Source organism: Myodes glareolus, chromosome 5 (assembly GCF_982192425.1).
Source record: "Myodes glareolus chromosome 5, mMyoGla1.1, whole genome shotgun sequence".
NCBI lineage: Eukaryota > Metazoa > Chordata > Mammalia > Rodentia > Cricetidae > Myodes > Myodes glareolus.
This window is the reverse complement of record NC_142030.1, coordinates 100993702-101015537: the sequence shown is the minus strand read 5'-3', so window position 1 is coordinate 101015537 and position 21836 is coordinate 100993702. Positions and strand designations below refer to the sequence as shown.

The 21836-nt window shown below is 37.8% G+C and overlaps 1 protein-coding gene and 1 non-coding gene across 3 annotated transcripts in view; both read right to left on the bottom strand.

Annotated features, from left to right (window-relative positions):
- Nucleotides 1-21836, bottom strand: part of Dpp10 (dipeptidyl peptidase like 10) — a 723175-nt gene that overhangs the window by 123212 nt on the left and 578127 nt on the right. For both annotated transcript variants that reach the window (XM_048443790.3, XM_085688334.2), the window contains exons 6-7: nt 12345-12397; nt 12164-12245 (exon numbers count right to left, since the gene is read on the bottom strand). In XM_048443790.3, the coding sequence (XP_048299747.3) occupies nt 12164-12245; nt 12345-12397 (135 nt within the window). The remainder of the gene's footprint in view (nt 1-12163; nt 12246-12344; nt 12398-21836) is intronic.
- Nucleotides 14841-14948, bottom strand: LOC125406793 (U6 spliceosomal RNA). Its single transcript, XR_007234014.1, has one exon. It is a non-coding gene; the product is annotated as a U6 spliceosomal RNA (small nuclear RNA).

Here is a 21836-nt window from a genome sequence, read left to right as displayed (position 1 = left end):
AGCCAGGGCCTGTCTTGGTCAGCTGGCTCAATTCTTTGGTGGGGCCTACAGAGGGAACCCATACTACTCCATCCCATATCCCTTTGTCTCAATTGTAGACCCCACAGGCACTCTCTCCCAGGAAAGCCCCAGGCAGGTCAAAACAGCTTATTCTGCAGGCAAGTAGATTAGGTAGGCGATCTTGACTCTGTCCTTAGCTCCAGTTCCAATCCCCAATCTTATCCCCAGCATTGTAGCAGGTTGCCTGCTGGGGCTTCTCCTATCTCATTGCCCCATTTCCAGTAGCACACCCAGCTTTCTTCCCTCCTGTTGACTCTAAAGCTGTACCCCAATAGCCCATTCCCCTTCCTTACTGTCAGCTATCAATACCTTGAAGTACTTTCTACCTGGAATCCATGTGCCCACACCTGGCAGGATCCTACCAAGCATTTCCTATCAGGTAACACACTCTCTTAAGAACCAGAGGGTACCCAACAAAGACAAGGCCAGATATCAGCAACTAGAATTACAATAACCTTAAATCCAGATGCAAAGACATCAGCATAAAAAACACTATAACAACCAGAACAATGTATCTCCACTAGAGTCCAGGAATTCTACCTAGTCTAGATTCTGAGAATTACATCATAGCAGAAGCACAAGACAGGACTTCAAAACAGCTACCAGGAATATGTTCAAGCACCTTAAGGAAAGTGTGAGTAAAACCATTTATAAAAACACAAATATTGGAACAAAATGAAAACAGTTCAAGACAGGAAATAGAGTCAATAAAGAAAATCACAAAGGGGAAACTCAAAATGAAACATATGAAAATGAATAAATAAAATAAATAAAAACGAAAAAGAAAAAATGAAAACCACTACCCCACCAACACTGGTGTAACGGGCTTGTGTAAAGCACACTGTTTACATGAGTGCTGGGAATTCAAACCAGCATTCTTACCCACTGAGGCAACTCCCCAGTCCTTGCTTCTGTATTGTAAGTATGTCAGAAACTCTTTAATTTCACTTCAACTGGAATCTACAGAGTAAATAGCACATTATAAAATCTAAACACAAACTTATTTCATTTTAAGAAAAATCTTAAGTTCGTGGTTTATTTCTTTACAGGGAATAATTTCTGCACTTTATTAACTGAATTCTTGAAGGTCATGACCTTTAGAGTAACATAAGGCACTAGAAACACTGAATTACTTAATAAATATTTTATTAGCTGCATAATTAAACGTGGATTAGGTACCAAGAGAATACAACTTAACTTTTATGAATAAGAACAAGAAAATCCCAATACTTCAAAAGTTCACAGAATTGTAGAAAAAAATTGAAGGAATTTTACATCATTAATCTTTTAGGAAGACCTTTCACAAGTTACTTCAGCTCCAAGTATATTGGGAATAACAAAAATATGAAATAATTTATGAATTTATTATTCTATCTATTGTTCGACAAGAATTATCATATCTAATGCAGACAGTAAGTTCTCATTTTAATATTTTTTACCATATAACCTAATTTTGGTCAGTCAGCTTACAATCTGCAGAACTCTGTATAAATCAATTAAACTCAGGCAAATAAATAGAATGATTGCAAATTCATAGTTTTCTGCTGTAAAAATGACATGACACATTTATGATGATAACTGTTTATGTCACACACAGAGAGATACACAAATATATACACATTACAGATTATGCAAAACTATAGTAGCATTTTGCTTAGACATATATGTGTGGTGTGTATGTGTACATGTATCTTTGAGTTTGCATGTATGTGTGTGTATGTGTATGTGTGTGCACAGAGATATAGTACATGTGTATATGGGGATACAAGAGTGTGGATGGGTGCCCGTATGCATATTGCATGACAAGACAATCTTGGGTATCATCCCTCAGTTACCAATACACCTATCCTGACAGGGTCTCACAGTGAACTCCACCTTTGCTGAGTAGGCTAAGCTAGCTTCCAGGGATCCGCCTGTCTGCATGCCACACCTCGCCATCACTGAGATTACAAATACTTGCCACTACACCCAACTTTTAGTATGGGATCGGGGTAATCTAATTCATGTCTTCACATTTGCCAGGGAATCACTTTGCCAACTGGGACATCTCTGCAGCCTGTACACTATTATTTTTGGTTTTAACATTAGTATGTTTTGCACAAAAGAGGAAATTGCATGTTTTATTGTTAGTCATATGTGTACAATTTTCAGTGTTCATCTTTGTGTCCTAGAGGTGTCCTCTGGAGTTACTTTTCTTTATACTGACAGGATGAATTATTCAAATCAGCATGAGTAAAGGAACACTGATGATGTCATAGAAGCAAATTCTTAAAGCATGTGTCCCCATGTCTTTTCTGCCAGAACTTTCCTGTATGATGATTCTCCACCATGTCTATGTAGAACTCCACAGGCTTTTGGATTCTTGTCATTAGGTGTAATTGTCTTATTCCCCTATCCATCACAACACTTCATCTTTACCTCTGGTTTTGAGTAGTAAGTCCTGTGAATTGATTATGTTTAGGTTCAATGGACATCTTGCTTATACATGCTTTGGACTTAGATATAATTTTGAATTTCTGTCTTTTATTCCTTCAGATATTTTCTCTTGGCCTTTCTGTCTTCTCCTCAGACTCCAGTTATCATATGCCACACCTGCAACAGCTTTCCTACTGTTCCTCAGACTCAAGCTCTTCTTATTTCTAAACCTCTCAATGTTCTTCAGAACAAATGTTAGCTACTGGTCTATGCTCTCTGATTTCTGGTGTTACTGTTCTGCTTATGATGCCAGTTGGCTCTGCAATTCTAAAAATGCCCTAATGTCTTGTTCTTAATGCTTTACATATATCATTATAAGAGTTGGGGTGGTAGTTTTATCCTTAAAGTGCTTACTAAACAAGTATCCAGGTTAGACCCACAAAATCCACAAGTATTATGCCAAGCACAGAAGCATGTGTCTGTAATTTCAAGACTGGCGAGGCAGAGACAGGAGGGTCCCTGGGACTCACTGGCCTTCTAGTCTAGTTTAGTTGATGATTTCCAGGTTTAGTGAAAGACCCTGCCTCAAAATAAGTTGGAGATCAATTGATGAAGATTCCTGAAGTCAGCATCTGTCTTCCAAATACATACAGACAGAAGACAGATATGCATACACATATGCTCTTATGCACACATACACAAACACCTACATACAAAAGAAAATATATGAGAGAGAAACACAGAAAATATATTTCTACACTACTTAACCCTGAATTTCCATTTGCTGTGCATTTACATTTCTGACTTAGAGCTGCTAGCTAGAAGAGTAGCTCTGCCGGCTATTGCTGAAATGCACATACTTGCAGCAGAAGTTTCCTACATCCTTTCCTTCACCTCTTATCTCACTTCCCAGCTTTCTATCTCCTGCTTCTTTACAAACTCATACTAGGTTCTTCCACGAGCTGCTGCCTGGAGGTCAGTGTGTTTCTCTTTTGGGCTCTGCCTTGGCTACAGCTGCCCTTTGGTTCAAAATAAAAGCTAAACACCAGAAGTTAGGGCCCACAGCTTGCCAGCCACTTTTGTTCGCTTTATCACCTTCACAAATATGTCTGGTTTTGTGTGTATTTCCCCTGTTTGTGTGTGTGTATGTATGTGTGTGTGTGTGTGTGTGTGTGTATGTATGTGTGTGTGTGTGTGTGTATGTGTATATATCTGGGTATAGGAGTGTGTGCACATTCATCTATATTTATATCTATGTGTATGTGTGTGTGTTTATCTCTGTCCACGTGTGTGTGCATGCACTATCTGTGTGTCTATGTGTTTGTATATGTTTCTGTTTCTTTGTGCATACATGTATATATGTGGATATATCTGTGTCTGTGTACATCTGTTTATATACTTTTGAGTCTCCATGCATACATCCATGTGTATGTGTGTTTGCATGTATATATTTGGTATGTGTATGTTGATGATTTTCACTTCTAATTTAATTCACTCACGGTCATAGAGCACATTCTGTGTGATTTCAGTTCTTTTATATTTAACGAAATTTGTTCAACAGCCTATTGTGAGCCCATGAAAATTCTGTACAATATGAAGAGGTTGCTTTGGTTTTTGTTTCTTGTTTTGTTCTCTCTCTTTTCTTTCCAGAGATACTGTCTTCAATAAATGTGAGGTATTTCATTTTAGCTCTGTTGACTAAATTCTTTGAACCTCACTTATTTCCATACCTTTCCCCCACTAAACAAATGCTTACATTACCAATTAAAATCATCAATTTATAAGCTTCTGAATTTTTTCTATTAAATTATTTTTTGTACGTTTTTCCATGTAGTTCTTTTTCTTTTTATATGTCTTAAAATACACACTAGTGAACATAAGATGTCAGATAGATTCTGCTACAATAATAATGGGAGAGATTTAGGTTCCACTGTCATCTCTGGATCATCCAAAGTGAAATGGATAAGGAAATCTCAGCATTAGAATACACCATAGATAACGTTGTTTAGCATATGTCTGCAGAACATCTCACCTAAAAGAAAGAAAATCTACAGTCTTCTCAGACTCTGGTGAAAGATTATCCTAAGTAACCCGCAATCTGCCCCACAAATCAAGTCTTACCCAATATTGAGAGCATATGTGATCTCTTTTATCTAATCGGTCAATCTAGAAATCAATAATAAGATAAACTACAGAAACAGAATAAATACATGGAGGCTAGAAAAATCACACTCTTGAATAATCCTGAAGAAATCAGGGAGGCTTGGAGGGATTAAGAGCACTTGTTGCTCTTGTGAAAGACCTGGGTTTGGTTCTTATCACTCACATGGCAGTTCCTAACTATCTCTAGCTACAAGTCCAAGGCACATGATGCCCTCTTCTGACCTCCACAGGCACTAGGCTTGCATGTGGTACACATATACATCTGTAGGCATCACGGCTTATACAAATTTAATTATGGCAACAATGTCATATTGACATCGTGGTTTGTTCCTTTTTATTGTTCCACTCCTGACTAGCTTTTCCCATGCCTCTTCCTACCTCTAATTGATTCCCTTTCTTCTTCTACATAGAGTACCCCCCATTTTTAGTGGTCTTTCTTTTAGTATATGAACCAAAAGCCTTTAAGAGGGTATTTTTTTCATGAATTCTTTGTTCTGTTTATTTCTCCTCCCCACTGCCATCCCCACATTGCTGCCATAATTAAGCCCTTTAGTCTATATACTAACAAAAAAAAAAAGCCCTTTAAATACGAGAGAAAGGGCTGTGCCTAGTCAATGAGATCCTTAGGTATGAATGTCGCTCACAGTCGTATTTTCCTTATTGGGAAGAAGCTCCCAGTCTGAATGACACCTGGAGTGCCTCCTGAGGGAAAGATCCTGACTCCGACATAGAAGATGGGTCCCTCAAGGAGTTATCTGCATGCCATTTCTCAAAACTTACTGGCTTATTAAAATGTTGAATTATTCCAAATTGTGATCTTTTCACCCCAGGGACTGTATATAATAAGCAATTGCATTTTGCAAAATATATCCTTAAGTTATTGTTTAGACAGCTGACTGCCCCGGTCTTGACATCATTATGCAAGATACCTTGTACATTCAGATGCAGGAATAAAAGTTATGCAATAGCTATAATGAAATGGAAAGAGCTGGTCTTAAATGTTCACCAGGTATCATTTACATGGTTCTCCTATCTAAATGACTTGCTTAGTGGCAGCTATGCAAAATATGAGCACACTGAGTTACATATAACCTTGATTTACAAATATAAAAACTATATTGCTGAAACACCTTCATTTAACTATTGAAATTCACATGATGGATGGAATATAATAGAGAGGCAAGAGAGATTTCAGTGTATGGTAGAAAAACAATTGAGAAAGATGATGATTTTACTTGCTTTATTATTTCTAAATAATCCAATGGTTAATTAAAAAGTAAAGAAAATGTGATATACTTGTAATGAAGTTGAAACACCATGACCACTATTTCATGTCAATATGAAGATATGTTTAAGGTAACTATTCAATCTGGTTCTTTTTGTCTTCTTAACATTTGTAATGGATAGCTCAAAGTTGTTGTTTCTGTTGTTCAAAATATTAACAAGGAGCTGGTGAGATAGTTGCTCAGTAAAGTGCTAGACCACCAGAATTCAAGTTCAGTCCTCAGCACTCAGGTGCAGATCCGGACATGGTAGCATGGGTAGGTAGGGGATGTAAAGACAGGAGGATCCACAGAGCTTGCTAGATAACCTGTCTAGACTACTTGATGAGGTCTAGGTCAGTGAGAGACTTTGTCTCAAAATAAATAAAGAGAAATATAGGTAAGTAGGTAGGTAGGTAGGTAGAGAGTTAGATTAAAAGGTGGACGGCACATTAAGAGCAACACCTGAGGTTATGTCTTCCAGTGCATTCATGTTATACATGAATGTACACAAAAACATGCAAACACATACATTAACAAAAAATTTTAAATATGTGTCTATGTAGCTCTTTTCTATTGCTTCCTATATCTGAGAATTTCTTAGCAGTCCAGAAACGCAAATTTTGCTATCTAACTCTAAAACATACCTTCCAAAGCATTTCCTCATAGGAACTGCCCTATCACCTCAGGCTATACCCTGCCCTCAAAATGTGAACTTTATGTCAGGATCCTTTTGGTCTAAGTGCTTTCAGAACTCAGTTTCCTTTATTTCTATTAGTGTGATAAAATACTTGACCGCAGCAACTTCGTGGAGCAAGTGTGTATTTGGCTTATGATTTCAGAACACAGTCGATCTTTTCCGAGAAGTCAAGATCCAGACTCAAGCAATCACCTCACATCCACAGTGAACAGCAGCGAGGAATAAATATAGTTACACTCTCTGCTTACCACTTATGCTCAGTTAGATTGCTTCACTCTTTCACAGTTCAGAGCCCAGCCTAGAGAATGGTGCTGCCCACAATGGTTAAGTCAATTGTCAATCAATAGGATCCCCCAAGGGCTGGAGAGATGACTCAGCAATTCAGAGCTCTGGCCTCTCTTTTAGAGGACATAGTTTCAATTCTCAGCACCCAACAGTCTAGTTTACAACTGTCTGTAATTGTAGTTCTTTGTTGGAAGAAATGTGCCTGTCAGGGCATCAGACAGGTGTTTTTTTTTCCTTCCTGCTGCCTGTGAATCTGGATGTAGAGCTCCTAGCTGCTTCTCCAGCATCTTGTCAGCCTGTGTGCTGCTATGCTTCCCTCCTTGATGATATGGACTAAACCTCTGAACCTGTAAACAAGCCCCAAATAACAGTTCTCTTCATAAGAATTGTTATGGTCATGGTGTCTTTTCACAGAACTAGGACACTGACTATGACACCATGCCATTCCCAATTAGTGCTCTTACTCTCTCCATTTCTGTCTTTCTCCATCTCTCTCACTTACTTGCTCTCTTTCTGCTTCATACTCAGATGCAAGTTTTCAGCTTTTGCTCCAGTACCATGACAGCCTGCTGCCAAGCTCCCTCCCATGATGGTCATAGACAGCTTTTGAACTGGAAGCCCCTACTTAAATGCTTTCTTTTGTTAGATGCCTTGGTCATTGTGTTTTGTCACTTCAATAAAACAGTAACTAACATACCTTATTAGAAGAGAGGGAGCAAGCACTCTCTCCCTCTCTCTCTTCCCCCCAACACTCCATTCCCTTTTTCTTCCTTTTCATACTCAATGAGGTAATGCAACTCCAGACCCTGGTCAAGCAATGAAACACCAACTTAAACCCTTTATTACACATGCCATGTGACTTTCTCTTCTTATCCTCTGCATAACCAAGAGTAAGATTTTTTTTATAGCTAATAAGATTTGAAAATGAAAACAAAGGATTAGAAATTAATTATCTACCAGTAAGTACACAATCCAGGACTCTTTAATTTATTGAATCCATAACTAATTAAAGCATTGCACTGGCATATCTGTCATATAATCACCTTGCTGAGTTTGCTGATAGCTTCAAATATTGACAAAGTCTATCATACCTATATGAAGTCCACCATTAGCCAATTTGGTTCATGCCTTTTACTTTATTTGAATCCATGTTTGAATATACAGCTTTGATAAATACTGATTTCTTTACCAAAGCTTTATAAATGAATCTTAAAATGTTTATGTAAAAGTCCAAAGAACTGCAGTCTAGTTCCCACAAAACTACTCAATTTTAAAATTCCACATAACTTAAAAATTCAATTCAATATTTTTTTCAATTCGATATTTCTTTCAATAAGGTATTTCTTTCATAATTTTAAAACAATGATAAAATTAGCAACTAGACTACTTATGACAGGCATTATTTGGGGTGCCTGATATATGTATAAGTGTATTAAATAACAATATTGATTGGAAAGGCACACTGCTATAAGCTCTTCATGAGTGATAAGGAAATTGTCCAAGTGGAAAATAAAAAGGAAAGGGCTGTGGAGATGGCTCAGTGGCTCAGAGTGAGCACTGCTTTTTCTGGAAGACCTGAGTTCAGTTCCTAGCAGCTACATTGGGAGACTCCTACTGCCCATAAATCCAGATGATTTTGACCTCTGGAGGCACCTGAACCCACCTGTGCTTGCTTGCAGCTCCACATTCACACATAATCAGAAATAATAAAAATGAAATCTTCCAAAAAGAAAATAAAGGGAAACCAAAAAGAAATTAAGTAAATACCTACAGGAAATAAATGCTATGCTGAAGTTTGTTGTTACCTGGTGATGAGTAGATCCAAGATCCATGCACAAAGGATTTTCATTTTTATTTTTTAATTATTTTGTTTTTAGTTTTTAAATTTTTAATGTTTATTTCATGTGTGTGGGTGTTTTGCCTGCTTGCATATTGGTATACCATGTACCTAAAAAGGATGAAAGAATATTTTAAAAACTATCTTTGAAATATGTAGGAAAATTAATTATTGAGAGTTGTGAAATCAGCCAAGCAATACCACTTCATTGGCAATACCAAAATGACATTATTTTAGTGTAGATATTCAGACATCTCTCCCAGGCTTGGAAAATGAACGTCATTGAAACCAACCAATGTTTTAAAGAATTTCTAAGGCTTCTCAAGAGACATGAAGTTGCCTTGTTTCTAGGATCTAGAATTTCATTGGTTCTGACATTAAAAAAAGTGGCCAGCAGAACTATTTACACTGCCAACTTGAAGCACTGAGATTTGGGTGACTGCCCACCTCCCCTTAACACTATCTGCTCCCCACCACCTGCTTGAGGTCCCTGTGACTATACACAAATACACAAATACCATCATGTTTTCTCTGCAAGTAACAGGCATATTTGTTCCTAGCTCTCAGGTGATCTTGTACCACTGCGAAAAACTGACTCTAGAGACAGTACTGTAAATGAGGAGTAAATACATGGTTTCCCTAACTTTCTACAGGGTAGATGCAAACAAACATGGATGACACTGGGATCCGGACAGCTGGGTTTCAATTCCATTTTAAGTCACTGGTTTGTTTGCTTCATCATTCAGGCCCAGAACCAGGGCTATGGGTTAGCCTGCCCCAATATCACCTCCTCTGTTATCTGCTGGAGTATGTGAAGGTGCTCGACTGAAAGCTGCAGGATCTCCTTGATATGAGGCAGCAATAAAGATATCCAGGAGGAGTTCCAGTGAGGGCCCAGTATCAGCAGTGTAGCAAAAGACAGCCCTCAAACCAAAGCAACGAGTCATTGAAGTGAAAGATGTATGGACAAAGGTGTCTTCTGTGTGACTCACTGGGACACACTACAGATTTCACACTAAGCTTTTGTTGCTGTTTCTGCTGTTTATTTGTTTAATTTTTTGGCTATGCTTTTAAAGTTTGTTTTGTTTTGGGTTGGAGGTTGAAAAGGCAGAGAGCAGAGGGGTGGCGACAGGGAGATGAACGAGTTTGGGATGCATGATGTGAAATCCACCAAAGAATCAAAAATAGTTTAAAAGAACTAATCATCTGCTCAATGCAGAAAATATAGAGAATGCGAATATTTTGCATGACTTATTTGTGAAATACAATTTAATGACTATTGTACTCAGACATGTATTTCTCAATGTTTGAGAACAAGCCTTTTATTTGCTCAATCTAGTTCTCACATATATCCATAAAACTGTGCTAAAAAATGTAGAAAATTGTAGATTCACTCTCCATTTAAAACTAGTGCTTCAAACTTTGCATTTAACGCTCAGTTTCCATTTTAGGGAATAATTACATCCACCAAGTCACCATAAAAGTTCACCTGTCAGTAATAGTCATTATTTACCATGGCAGAGTTCTAACTAGATGATGCTCAAACATTGCTAAGTGTGACACTGTGATTGTAAAGGACGAGCAAGTGATGTGGGTACCTCACTCTTCTTCCAACCTGCATTATTCCTTCTTTATTATCCTCATGATTACCAGTATAAAACTATCAAAATGGTGTTTTCAAAATGAAGTTAAGATAATAGAGTGTTAAAAGTGATGAAGGCTTGAAGGCAAAGCTAAATGTCTTCATTTTTGCAATGTTGAACATAAGATATCAAGATAAATAATGATTTGGCCAAGGTCAAGTGATCTGCTGCTGTCATGCTACCATAGACACTCAACTCATGCGTACTTACTTCAAAAGATTTCATGATTTTCCCTGTAGCCTATTTGTTAAATTGATATTGTTACTTCATTTTTAAACCTAGCAGCATTAGAAATGATTTCTTGAATTTATAAACGGAGTAATGAATTATTTATAAGAACAACAATGTTGGGTGGCATATTGAAGAAAATAGTAGTATTACCCAAATTTTTATATGATATGATGGTGTAGATGTTTTTGTTTATTAATGAAGAAATTGAGGAGCACAGAAAATGAGAAACATACTTCAGCCCATTTGTCTAATGCTAAACTATCAATTTTAATTTTAGATGTTTCTAAACTCAATGAAAAGACATTTAAAGGTTAGACTTAGGCCTATAAATAAGATAAATACATGATGATTAGATTATCATGAATTCAATTTCACATTTTAGATATAATTATCATCTTAAAATCCCCTTACTCTTGAAAGCATAGTTCAGTTCTATCATGTAAAATTGACAGCACCCCAAAGGAAGACATCACAAACCCAACATCATTAGCAAGAATATATGAATGGGTACATAATTATTGAGATGAGATTGTTCTAAGGCTCAGTAGAGACATGAATCCACCACTGGGGAATCAACACATTTCTCCATTCAGTGCATTCATCAAAATGTGTATTGAGCACTTAAAACATGGTCAGGTCGCATTCAAAGTATAGACATGTTTCTAAATAACACAAGTGAGTGTTAGCACCAATTCTGAACCACTGTGTGTTAAAAATTAAGTGTCGATTTAATCCATCTGAAAAGAGACATCACAGTGGAAAGCGAAATTATATCTTACGAAAACATTATCAAGCGAACTAGGTAAGGATTAGGTAGAATTCAGAGAACTCTAGAATCTTTTATGTTGGTTTTAAAAATAAAATATAAATAAAAAACTAGCATCACTGGGCTTGGAACCTTTCTCTGTCTCTCCAGGGCTGGGGTTCTGAGTACACATCATCACATTCTGCTTTTTAATAGGTGCTGGAGGTCAGACTGAATCTAATGATTTCTGTGCAGAGGGACCTTGTTGGCAAACAAGTTTAGTGGGTCTAAACTGCGGCTGAGAGCCCATGGAGATTCTTCTGCTTGTAAGGGATCTTGGCCAGTGAGAGCCAGAGACCTCTTGGTGAGCGAGAGACACATAAGCCATGCAAGCAAAGCTTGACTGAGGAGTTTTATTGAGAGGAAGGAAAAGGGGAGGGAAGAGAGAAAGAGAAGACAAAGAAAGAGAGAAAGAGAAGAAGAGGAAGAAGAGAAAGTAGGTTGAGTTTAGCTTTTTAAAGAGACTGCCTGCTCCTCACTAAAACTTGAAGCAGGGCCAGGATCCTCTGGAAGTAAACACTAAGGTCCTCATGCTTCTTGGTTTTACTCACTTAGCTACCTCCTAGTCTTAATCTGACATACTCTTAAGAAACCATTTAAGATAAATAATTTAAATAAAGAAATATTTAAGATAAATAATGCAGCGGAACTTAGGAAAACATCAAGGATTGCAGACTAAATTGCACAAGGAATTGAGCTCTGTAACTCCTTTAATTTAGCCTCAGGGTACAGGGTTGGGAGTGCATGGGGTGGCATGCTTACCAACTGCTGTCCTTGCACTCCCCAGGCCGCGTACTGCAACACTGAGTCCTCGACTTCAGGAGGATTCAACTCCCACACTTCCCTTGAAAAGATGTCAATATTTTCATGTGAACAAACTGACATCTGTGACAACTTAACCTGTCAGAAATGCTCATAAAATGCAGAAAACCAAGGAACTTACCCAGTGTGTATGTTGTAAATCAAATACGAAGCGGTAAATGAGTAATGAAATATCTGAAATAAAAAAGAATAGAGTATTCAATCATTGTTTTCAGAAAAGTATTGATCTTAATGCACACTAAAGATTGATATTAGGCAAAATATGAGACATTTGAAATATTCCAGTTATTATGGCTATTGTGTTTTTGTGACCTTTTAGCTAGAAAACACATTTTCCTATTATCTATTCTGTGTATCCTGCTTTGTGTGTTTATGTGTGTTTGTATGTGTGTGTGTGTGTGTGTGTGTGTGTGTGTGTGTGTGTGACTCTTTGGAACCCAAAGTCAAGCTCTAGTTCCTCAGGTATTATCTCTATCTTCTTGAGTTTTGCCTAGTTTTTGAGACAGGCTAACCCACTGACCCCAAATTAATGCTGAAGCTACCCAGCCAAGTTCTGTAAGTATTAGTAACTCTTTCCTGACAATCTTCTCCTCTATATATCGACATCCTGCTTCTCCAAGATGCTCACGACCTTTTATGTTTCAGTGTCTGTATGTCCTTCTGCCACATCAACCTCTACCTCACATTACCAAACCTATACGTCATGCCTAGACCATATGTCATGCCTAGCCTACATGGCAAGCAAATTAAATTCACTTTCTCTGTAGGTCTTTTATGCATGTTGTTTTAAACTTATTTATTTGTTTATTTTTTTGAGTTTGGGTATCCTTAATTGAGGTGGAAATTTTCTTTGGATGTGCCCTGTTCATGTTGCTGATACTGACACTACATTGAAATATATTTTACTTTCTGGCTCTTAGAAACGCTCTATGGCATAGGGTTAATTATATCAATATTTTAAGCATGTTTCCTTTTCCCAGACACAAGACTGAATGACCATCTCAAGATCTTCTAATTATGTATTGTGCTTACATACAATGGCCAGATGATTTTTGCTAAACAATCTTTCTGAAAGGGGGAAACTCATTTTTTGTAAGTGTTTGCTAGGAAAAACAAACTGGGCTAATACCTTCTTATCATTGTAGAGTAATGCTTTATTAAATGGTTGGTTGCTACTCAATAATCTTCAGGAAATTCTTTCAATTTTATTTATTATTTATATTATTTATTTGCTTATTTATTGGGTTAATTAGAGACAGGGTTTCTCTGTCTAGCTTTGGAGCCTGTCCTGGAGCTAGCTTGTGTAAAACAGGCTGACCTCGAATTCATAGAGATCTGCCTGCCTTTGCCTCTCGAGTGCTCGGATTAAAGGCATGTGCCACCACCACATAACTAAATTTTATTTTTAATTATATATATGCAGGTGCATCTGTGGGAGTATGCCTATATGAGTACAGTTGCTCCCAGACGACAAAAGAGTTGCTGGATCCCCTGAAGCTATAGTTACAGGTGTTTGTGTGTCACTACCCTACATGAGCACTGGGAATGGAACACAGGTCCCCTGAAAAAGCACCAAGCTCTCTGACCATCTGAGCCATTTTTCCAGCTTTTCCTCAAGTTATTTTAGTCCTCTCCTTAAATGGTTCAGTACATAAAGCACTTGCCTCAGGCATAAAGACTGAAGCTTAGTTCCCTAGAACACGCCTAAAGCCATGTGAGTTACTGCACATTATTAATCCCTGTGTGATTTTAGTAAGATGGGGGAAAGACATGGCAGCCTCCAGAAGCTCCATTACTAGTTAGCTTGGCCCACGCAGTGGGAAATGAAAATTTAGACTGTCTGAAGCAAGAAAGAAGGCAGGAACCAAGACCTGAGTAGTTTTTAAATTTGAGATTGCCTTTATTGAGAGCTAAGAAAACAAACGTAGTGTTTGTTGTTATCTATGTTGACATTCACCACATATCCTATAAAATGATGTATCTGATTGCAAGTTTTATGATTTTTGCTTCTTGTGGATGGATGGCTGTGTGTGGGTGTGTAGTTGGAAATGAAGTTGTATGTGAAGCCATGGAGGCTTCAGGAAACTCAGGTTTCATCTTCAGTTGCTCTTCAACTTGAAAATAAAGTCTTCATCTTCTTTGTATTTTGAGATAGTGTGTCCGAACCTGGGGCTCACTGGTTCAGCTATGCTGGCTGACCAATTAGCCCCACGGATACTCCTGTCTCTGTGTTCTCAGCACTGGGTGGCAGGCAATCTCCACCTACTCTAGCTTTCTAAACAGGATTTATTCTTAGTTTATACACATGAGTGTTTAGCCTGAATGTGTTTCTGTGCAGAGTGTGCATGTATTATTCATGGAGGTCAGAAGATTCCCTGAAACTGGAGCTACAGGTGGCTATTAGCTACTATGTGCATGCTGGGAATTAAACCTGGATCCTTGGGAAAGCATTCAATATGCTGAAGCACTGAGAGATCTCTGTAGCCCATGTCTAGCTTTATATTTATATAAATATATTCATATTTATATATAAATATATGTATTATATAAAACAAATCCAGGTTCTCTAGAATTATGTGGCAAGAGCTTGACCAACTCAGCCACTTCCCTTACCCCTAACTTCAGCATATTTTTTAATGGTTTTGTATGCCAAGCTTACACCGGGACCATGCTGATATTGTCTGAATCATTCCAATTTTAGCATATATTCTGCCAAAACAAGCACTGACTTCAAGCTTGAAACTTGATCTACCATTATAGCTGACAAAGAGATGAGAAATATGCCTGCCTCTGTCAACATCTTTTATCTCTAAACATTCTGTACACCAAAGCAACCTGTCAGCTGAGCTATTGCTCTTCACAACAGATAAATGTGCAAACTGTGGTATGAGTGCAAAGCAGCCATTCACCCCGATCACCCAGCACATGTAGCCATTCACCCTTGTCATAGATCAATCAGCACATTTGTCCAGGTTTCTAGCTCCACATTAATCATGCAAGCAATATTTCTTATGCATTAACATTTGGAGCAAGAGAGGCCACTAAAATAATCACTGAAACATGAGTTTGTAGAGCCAAGTAATGTTGTTCTCTTTCTATAATAGCTAATCTAGAGGTTGCCAGCTCTTATATGGGAGTCTAAAATACATAGATCAGGGCTGGAAAGAAGGCTCAAAGACTAAAGTTCTTGCTGTGTAAGCATGAGGACCAGAGTTCAAATCCCCAGGAACCCATGTAAATGTTGGTTGCATACAACAGTCTACCCATCATTTCAGCATCTATATAAATGGAAGATGTATTTGGTAGCCTCCTGTAATTCCTGCCACAAGAGATTGAGACAGGGATCCCCAGAGCAAACTGGTTAGGAGAACTAACCATAGTGGTGAGTTCTGGGATTGATGAGAGACCTTGCCTTAGTAATTAAGCTGGAGGATTGATTGAAGATAAATTCTGACATCAGTGATAGGCTTTCACATGCATATATATATATATATATATATATATATATATATATATATATATATATATACATATGCCCAAACACACATACACAGGCACACAGATACACACATGCATGCACATAAGGACTTACACACAATCATTCATATGCCCACATATATACCACATACACACATAGCGAACCTTAAAAATAATAAAACAAAATTCTTAACTGGCTTTCAGATAATGTGTATTAGAGTACAGCAAAAACATGTGCTTTCTGATTTGTGGTACATTACATTTCTTTCTGTCTGCAGGTATGGCATGGTGGAACATCACTTCTAAGTTATCTCTAGTTTATAGCCTTTATTATCCTGTAAAGCTATAGCAGAAGCAAATTGAAATAGCATAGAAATTGATCCCATCTACATGACATGCTACAAAGTCAGAAGTTTCTAAGATGTCTTAGAATCTAGCACTGTACGTCGCTTATAGCTTTTTTTTCTATGAGTTCAATGTCCTTTGTCATAATGCATTAGGCTGGGCATGTCCATATGTCCATTTCCCTCAATGACCTCAAATATGCCTTGTTGTATAACTTTGAAGAATGAAGATCAGACCCTATACCCACAATAGAACATAGAATATGGATTATAAAAAGGAAGGTCTCAAATCAGGCTAGGCATATGTGTTCCCTTTCTCTCTTCTCTTTAAGTTCCCCCTCTCTCCTTCCATCTGTAAAGTGATGGATTAATTTTAAAAGCAGGCTATTCAATGAGAAGTGTATTGATCGTTAATGAACATCTACTTAAATACACTGTTCTAAACTCATCTCTTACCCTGACTTTAACAACATTCCTGTCTTTAAACATTTCTTTCTATTATTCCTTTTACAAATTATTTCCTTTCTTTTTCAGATTACAATACAGTTACATTTTTTCATCAGACAGAGACCATTACAGAAAATCACAAACAATCAAAATATAGAACGGTAGAGCCCAGTCCCACTGGATGCATCTAAAATCCAACTCCCAAACCTCAGCTTCTGGGATTATTGCAGATGTGGAAATAGAAAGATTGTAAAACCTAGAGGATTACAAAGTTTTATGTGAGAATGTTTATCCTAGTAATAGTAGAAGCTAAGTCCATAAAGTCTCACCATCATGACTGGCTAGACAGGAACTGAACAAGAACAGTAACAATAAACCTGTTAGTGTGTATTGAAGAAGGGAAAGCCTAGGAAGCCTCAACCCTACAGGAAGAACTAAAGACCACAAAGGAATCTTTCTGATATTCATTAACACATAACTCATTTACTTTTAATTATAGCTCCCTTTCTTTATGGGCAAAAAAAATCTGATTACACACCAAGGAGTAATCTAGTATCTACCTAAGGTTAGTGAGGTAGTAGAGTAGAATAGAGTTTGGGATGGCTCGGGAGATCCTTGGTCAGAGAGAGGCAGGTAAGTTAGTGTGGGAAAGAAAGTAGTCAGAAAAGACCAAAGTTGGGAACCCCGGATAAGGCTACCTAAATCCCACTCGTGTGACACAGAGTTATAAAATATGTGTAGATGATATATGGTTTACTATAATATTAAAGCACACGCATGAGACCTCACATAAAACTATGTGCAGTAGACAGAGCATATGTAAGGAATTCTGTGCTATACAAATGAGCCCCAAAGTCCATGCAATCTAAGCAACCAAAAAACTCGTGCAATGTGACATACAAACCCCTAATTCTTTGTACAGCAGGTATGTTTGTGTTTCTGTGTTTTATCTTCTATCTAGTCTACTTCCTTCCTAGGAAGAATATCTGTCTCTAATATGCCCTACATTATCCAATATCCATTTGCCTCCATCCTTGTACCTGGAAACAAGGACCCGTGAGTTCACTGAAAAATGCTAAAACTTGATCAGGGTTACTTAATTATGCATAACCCTGACCCTCTTTTTAAACCCCTTGTCGGGAACAGGAAGATAAACTTCAGTGTCACTGAACCTCTTTGTCTTCCCAGTATGACTAAATTAAATAAACTTCCTTTTCCTGATTTTCACCAGTACTTGTTTAATTTGAATATTGAGGATGGATGACTGAACATGGTTTACTAGGATGCCCAGGGCCCAGGCTCTGACCCCAACAACTCCAGAAGCCATGGACAGAGCAAGCCATGACTTTACTGGAGAACCGAATCTCAGTTCTAACAACAATGCTTAATTCATTAATAGGACCATGAACAAATTAACTGTGATTACCAAAGTTAATGAGGATTTCACTGTTAGAAAGATGATTTAATATATCAGATTAAATGCCCAGCTGCTTTTCCACATTTTCCCTGTAGAACATCAGTTATTGCCTAAGACATCTGTAAGGATTCATGTCAAGGAGAATTAGACCCACAGGAAAAAGGGAATGGGTGACAGTAACTTCTGTCTGAACCAGAGTCACTATCTTTCTCTGTACTGCAGTTAAGCTGCCAAGTTGGTATACATTGAATGATTTTTTTTCATGGACCAGAGAATATTTAAAATAGGATTATGGATTTGCCATCAACTCAAAGAATGAAGGAAACTGAACTCTGAGAAAGGAAGCCCGAATCAATAACATTCATAAAGAAGGACAATGACACAGCAAGCAGATGGTACAGGCCAGAGGGATGGCTTCTCTTGGAAGTTGGTGATAGAAGGCATCCATGTTTATTCTAGAGACACCTTTGAAGAGGAGTTTGTGGTGACCTTCTTGATTGAAAGGCTTCCTTTCTTTTTATAGTTTGTAGAGCAGGATCCATGAGGGAGCTGCCTTTCCTGTCATAAACATGGCTCATAACATTGTAAGAAAGCGCTTTACAAAAGTCTTCTTAAAAGTTTTATTATAAAGACGCTTTGTGAACCTGAAACAAACCCTGGATAAAAGGGAGAATGGACAGGAAATGACGGAAGCTACAATTGATGTGCAGCAGTATTTTAAATTACTTTCCTAATTTTTCTCACCCTCCTTTTATTTGTTACAAAGTAGGAGTTTTGTAACAAGTAAAATGTTACACGAAGGCATTTTCATACATCCACAGTTTCTGCTGATCCACCACCTAGCCTCTCCTCTGCTGACTCTAATAACCCCACTCCCACCTTCTCATCATGTGTGTTCTATAACCCTCCAAACCCCTTTCCCGTAAAGCCTCTTCCTCTCGCATTGGTCCCTTCCTTGTTTCCTGGATTCTACACATGCTCACTTTCACATTAATATACATCCATAAAAAGTAGACATTCAGATAAGCACATGGGAGAGAACATACAATATCTGTCTTTCTGAATCAGGGATATCTTGTGTAATATAGTTCCCATTTCCAGATATTTTCCTGCAAATTTCGTTTTCCTTCATGGACAGATAAAATTCCATTGCATACACGTACCACATAAGCCAGGATTGGATCAAAGTCATGACCCACTGTAAAATTCACATTTCTTCTGTTACAATAAAGAAAGAGAAATGCAAGCATTGTGTTCTCTAGATTTCAGCACAGAACCACCAAGAACTCTTACTCTGACTCTCACAAGTCACAGATGTGGTTAACTGTTCTAGGTGGTAAATTGTTATTGAGCAAGAAAAAGGTTGTATTTATTTTTAAGATCAATTAAACTAACAATGACTTTCCTAATAAGAGCTGACTTGCGTATTCTATGAGCCCACGGATGCCATTTCCATTAATATTACTCCTCCATGAATATAATTCCATACTACAAAACAGCAGAAACAAACTTCTTCCAAAGAATAGAAACAGCAAGCACCTTTGCCAGCTTCAGATTACCTTTATCAGATATCTTGATCAGCATACACAGGCAGAGAGAACAGAACTCAATAATTCAGACAGTGGTGGCACTCAAATTTAGATTTATCTCCCAGTACCTCCTCTTTTTGAGAACAGCATGAAAACTCATCTGTCTGAGTTAGGATTCCTTTTACCACAAGAAGATACCATGACCAAAAGCAACTTGAGGAGAAGGAGAAAGGAAAAGTTACAGCTGAATAGTGTCGTCTCTGCATATGAGGCTGACGAGGGGAAACTTGAACTAGCCTGTATTAGGGCATTTTGACACAACCTAGAGTTAATTTGAAAAAGGGAACTTTAATTGAGAAAACACCCCCACAAGATTGGCCTGTGGACAAGCCTATGGTGATTTTCTTGGTTGACAGTTGATGTGGGAGGGCCCAGCTCACTGAGGGTGGTGAGATCCCTTGGCTGGTGGTCCTGATACAAAAAGAAATCAGCATGAAAAGATAGTGAGGAGCAACATCCATAAGAATCCCCACTCCAGGGCCTCTGCATTGGCTCCTGCCCCCAGGTTCCTCCCTTGATTTCCCTAAATGATGAATTAAGAGCTGCAAATTGAACTGAACCCTTTCTTCCTCAAACTGCTTTTGGTTGTGGCGTTTACCACAACAAAAGAAGCCATAATTTAGATGCCAGCCTAGGTTTCTGAAAATCTTTGTTGGGTTCTAGAATGGGCAAATGCTATAGAAAACAATAAGTAGATTTCACCACTGAAAGACTACCCCCCAAATCCAGATGTTATTAAGGACACATGCACAATACAGGAGAAACCTCCTTTCTCGGTGATAAGAGAAGGAAACTCATTAACTGGCCTCAGAACACTTTGCTTTTCAAACCCTCTATTAAGCTGCTTTCTCTACTAGTGATGGTAGTGTTCACAGGCACTTAGAAATGCAGGCTTGTAACTCAGAGAGAGTGGTGAGGCTCGATCTAAGATTAATCTCTTAGTCAGATGCCCAATCTCTTAGTCAGATACCCGAAGAAATGCAATCAGAAGATTCAGTTTTAAGGTTGTGAACATTTTCCCCATCGAGCCCTAAGTCAGGCTATGTTACTGAAAGCATTTAGTGCACATATACTAAAGGATGCAGGATTAGAAACATGCTACATTGAAAATAGATGTGCCATACAGAAGTAGATAACTTCACTCAATGAGACAATCAAGAAAATGCCTTTCTGGTTGCAGAAAAGATTTTCAGTGTCTCTGACAGTTTATTTAAACACAGTGAATGCAGATCTCACACCTCATAAAGTGGTAAGGCTGAGTCTAACATTTACCTTCTAGTAAATTTGCTAATTCCAACCCAAAAAATCTTTGGGCTTACAAACATCTTCCTGCGTTAAATTTTAAACTAGAGGAGACTTACTAAGGAAGCTTTGCTGGCTGGTTTTATTTCAATTTGTCATAAACTAAAGTCATTTTGAAATAAACTCAAATGAGAAAATATCCCTCCCACATTGGCCAATGGACAAGTCTGTGTTAAGTTTTCTTGATTATTGATATGAGAGGGCCCAGATCCTTGGGACCATTGCTGCTCCTAAGCTGGTGGTCCTGGGGTTCATAAGAAAGTAATATGACCAAAGTTATCAGTACCACTATTCCATGGCCTCTGATTGGTTCCTGTTTCCATCTTCCTGCCTTGAGTCCCTGTCCTGATTTTTCTGAATGAAATACTCTAAGGTAAAAGGTAAAGTAAACCCTTCCCATGTTGCTATGGTTTTAGTGTGTCTCAAGCAATGTAAATCCCAATTGAGACAGGAAGAGTACTGACTGGTACTGACAAGAGTACTACTTCTATTTCATTGTGAATTACTGGTTTATTTAAGTTGTCTATTTGATCTTGATTTAACTTTGGTAAGTTGTTCCTATCAAAAAATTATTCGTTTTAGATTTTCAAATTTGTTGTAGTGCAGGTACTGATAAAACAATGTTGAGACTACTTCTAATATAAGCCAAAACTAATTTTCTCAATAAGCAACAGAAACAAATACTTGGATTCAAATCAACTTCCTTTTTTGAATGTTTTGACAAACTCATTTTCATGTGGTTACTGCAGTATTCATAGTCAACAGAGAATGATAGAACATAACTAAGAAACGGGAATTAATAAATTTGATATTACAACTTAGAACATACTTTTTTCATTGCAAGCAGTAATATACATCTTGGACTTCTGAGAGTCTATACTGTACTATGAGATCCTAGTGTCCTATTGTGTCATTATAATATCTTACTGTGTTGTCACAGAAGAAATCTCATAACAGCAATTTAACAGTACACCTGAATTTTCATGGGTGGAGCTAACTTCCTTGGGTTGTAGTTTTCCATCCAGTACTTTCTGTAG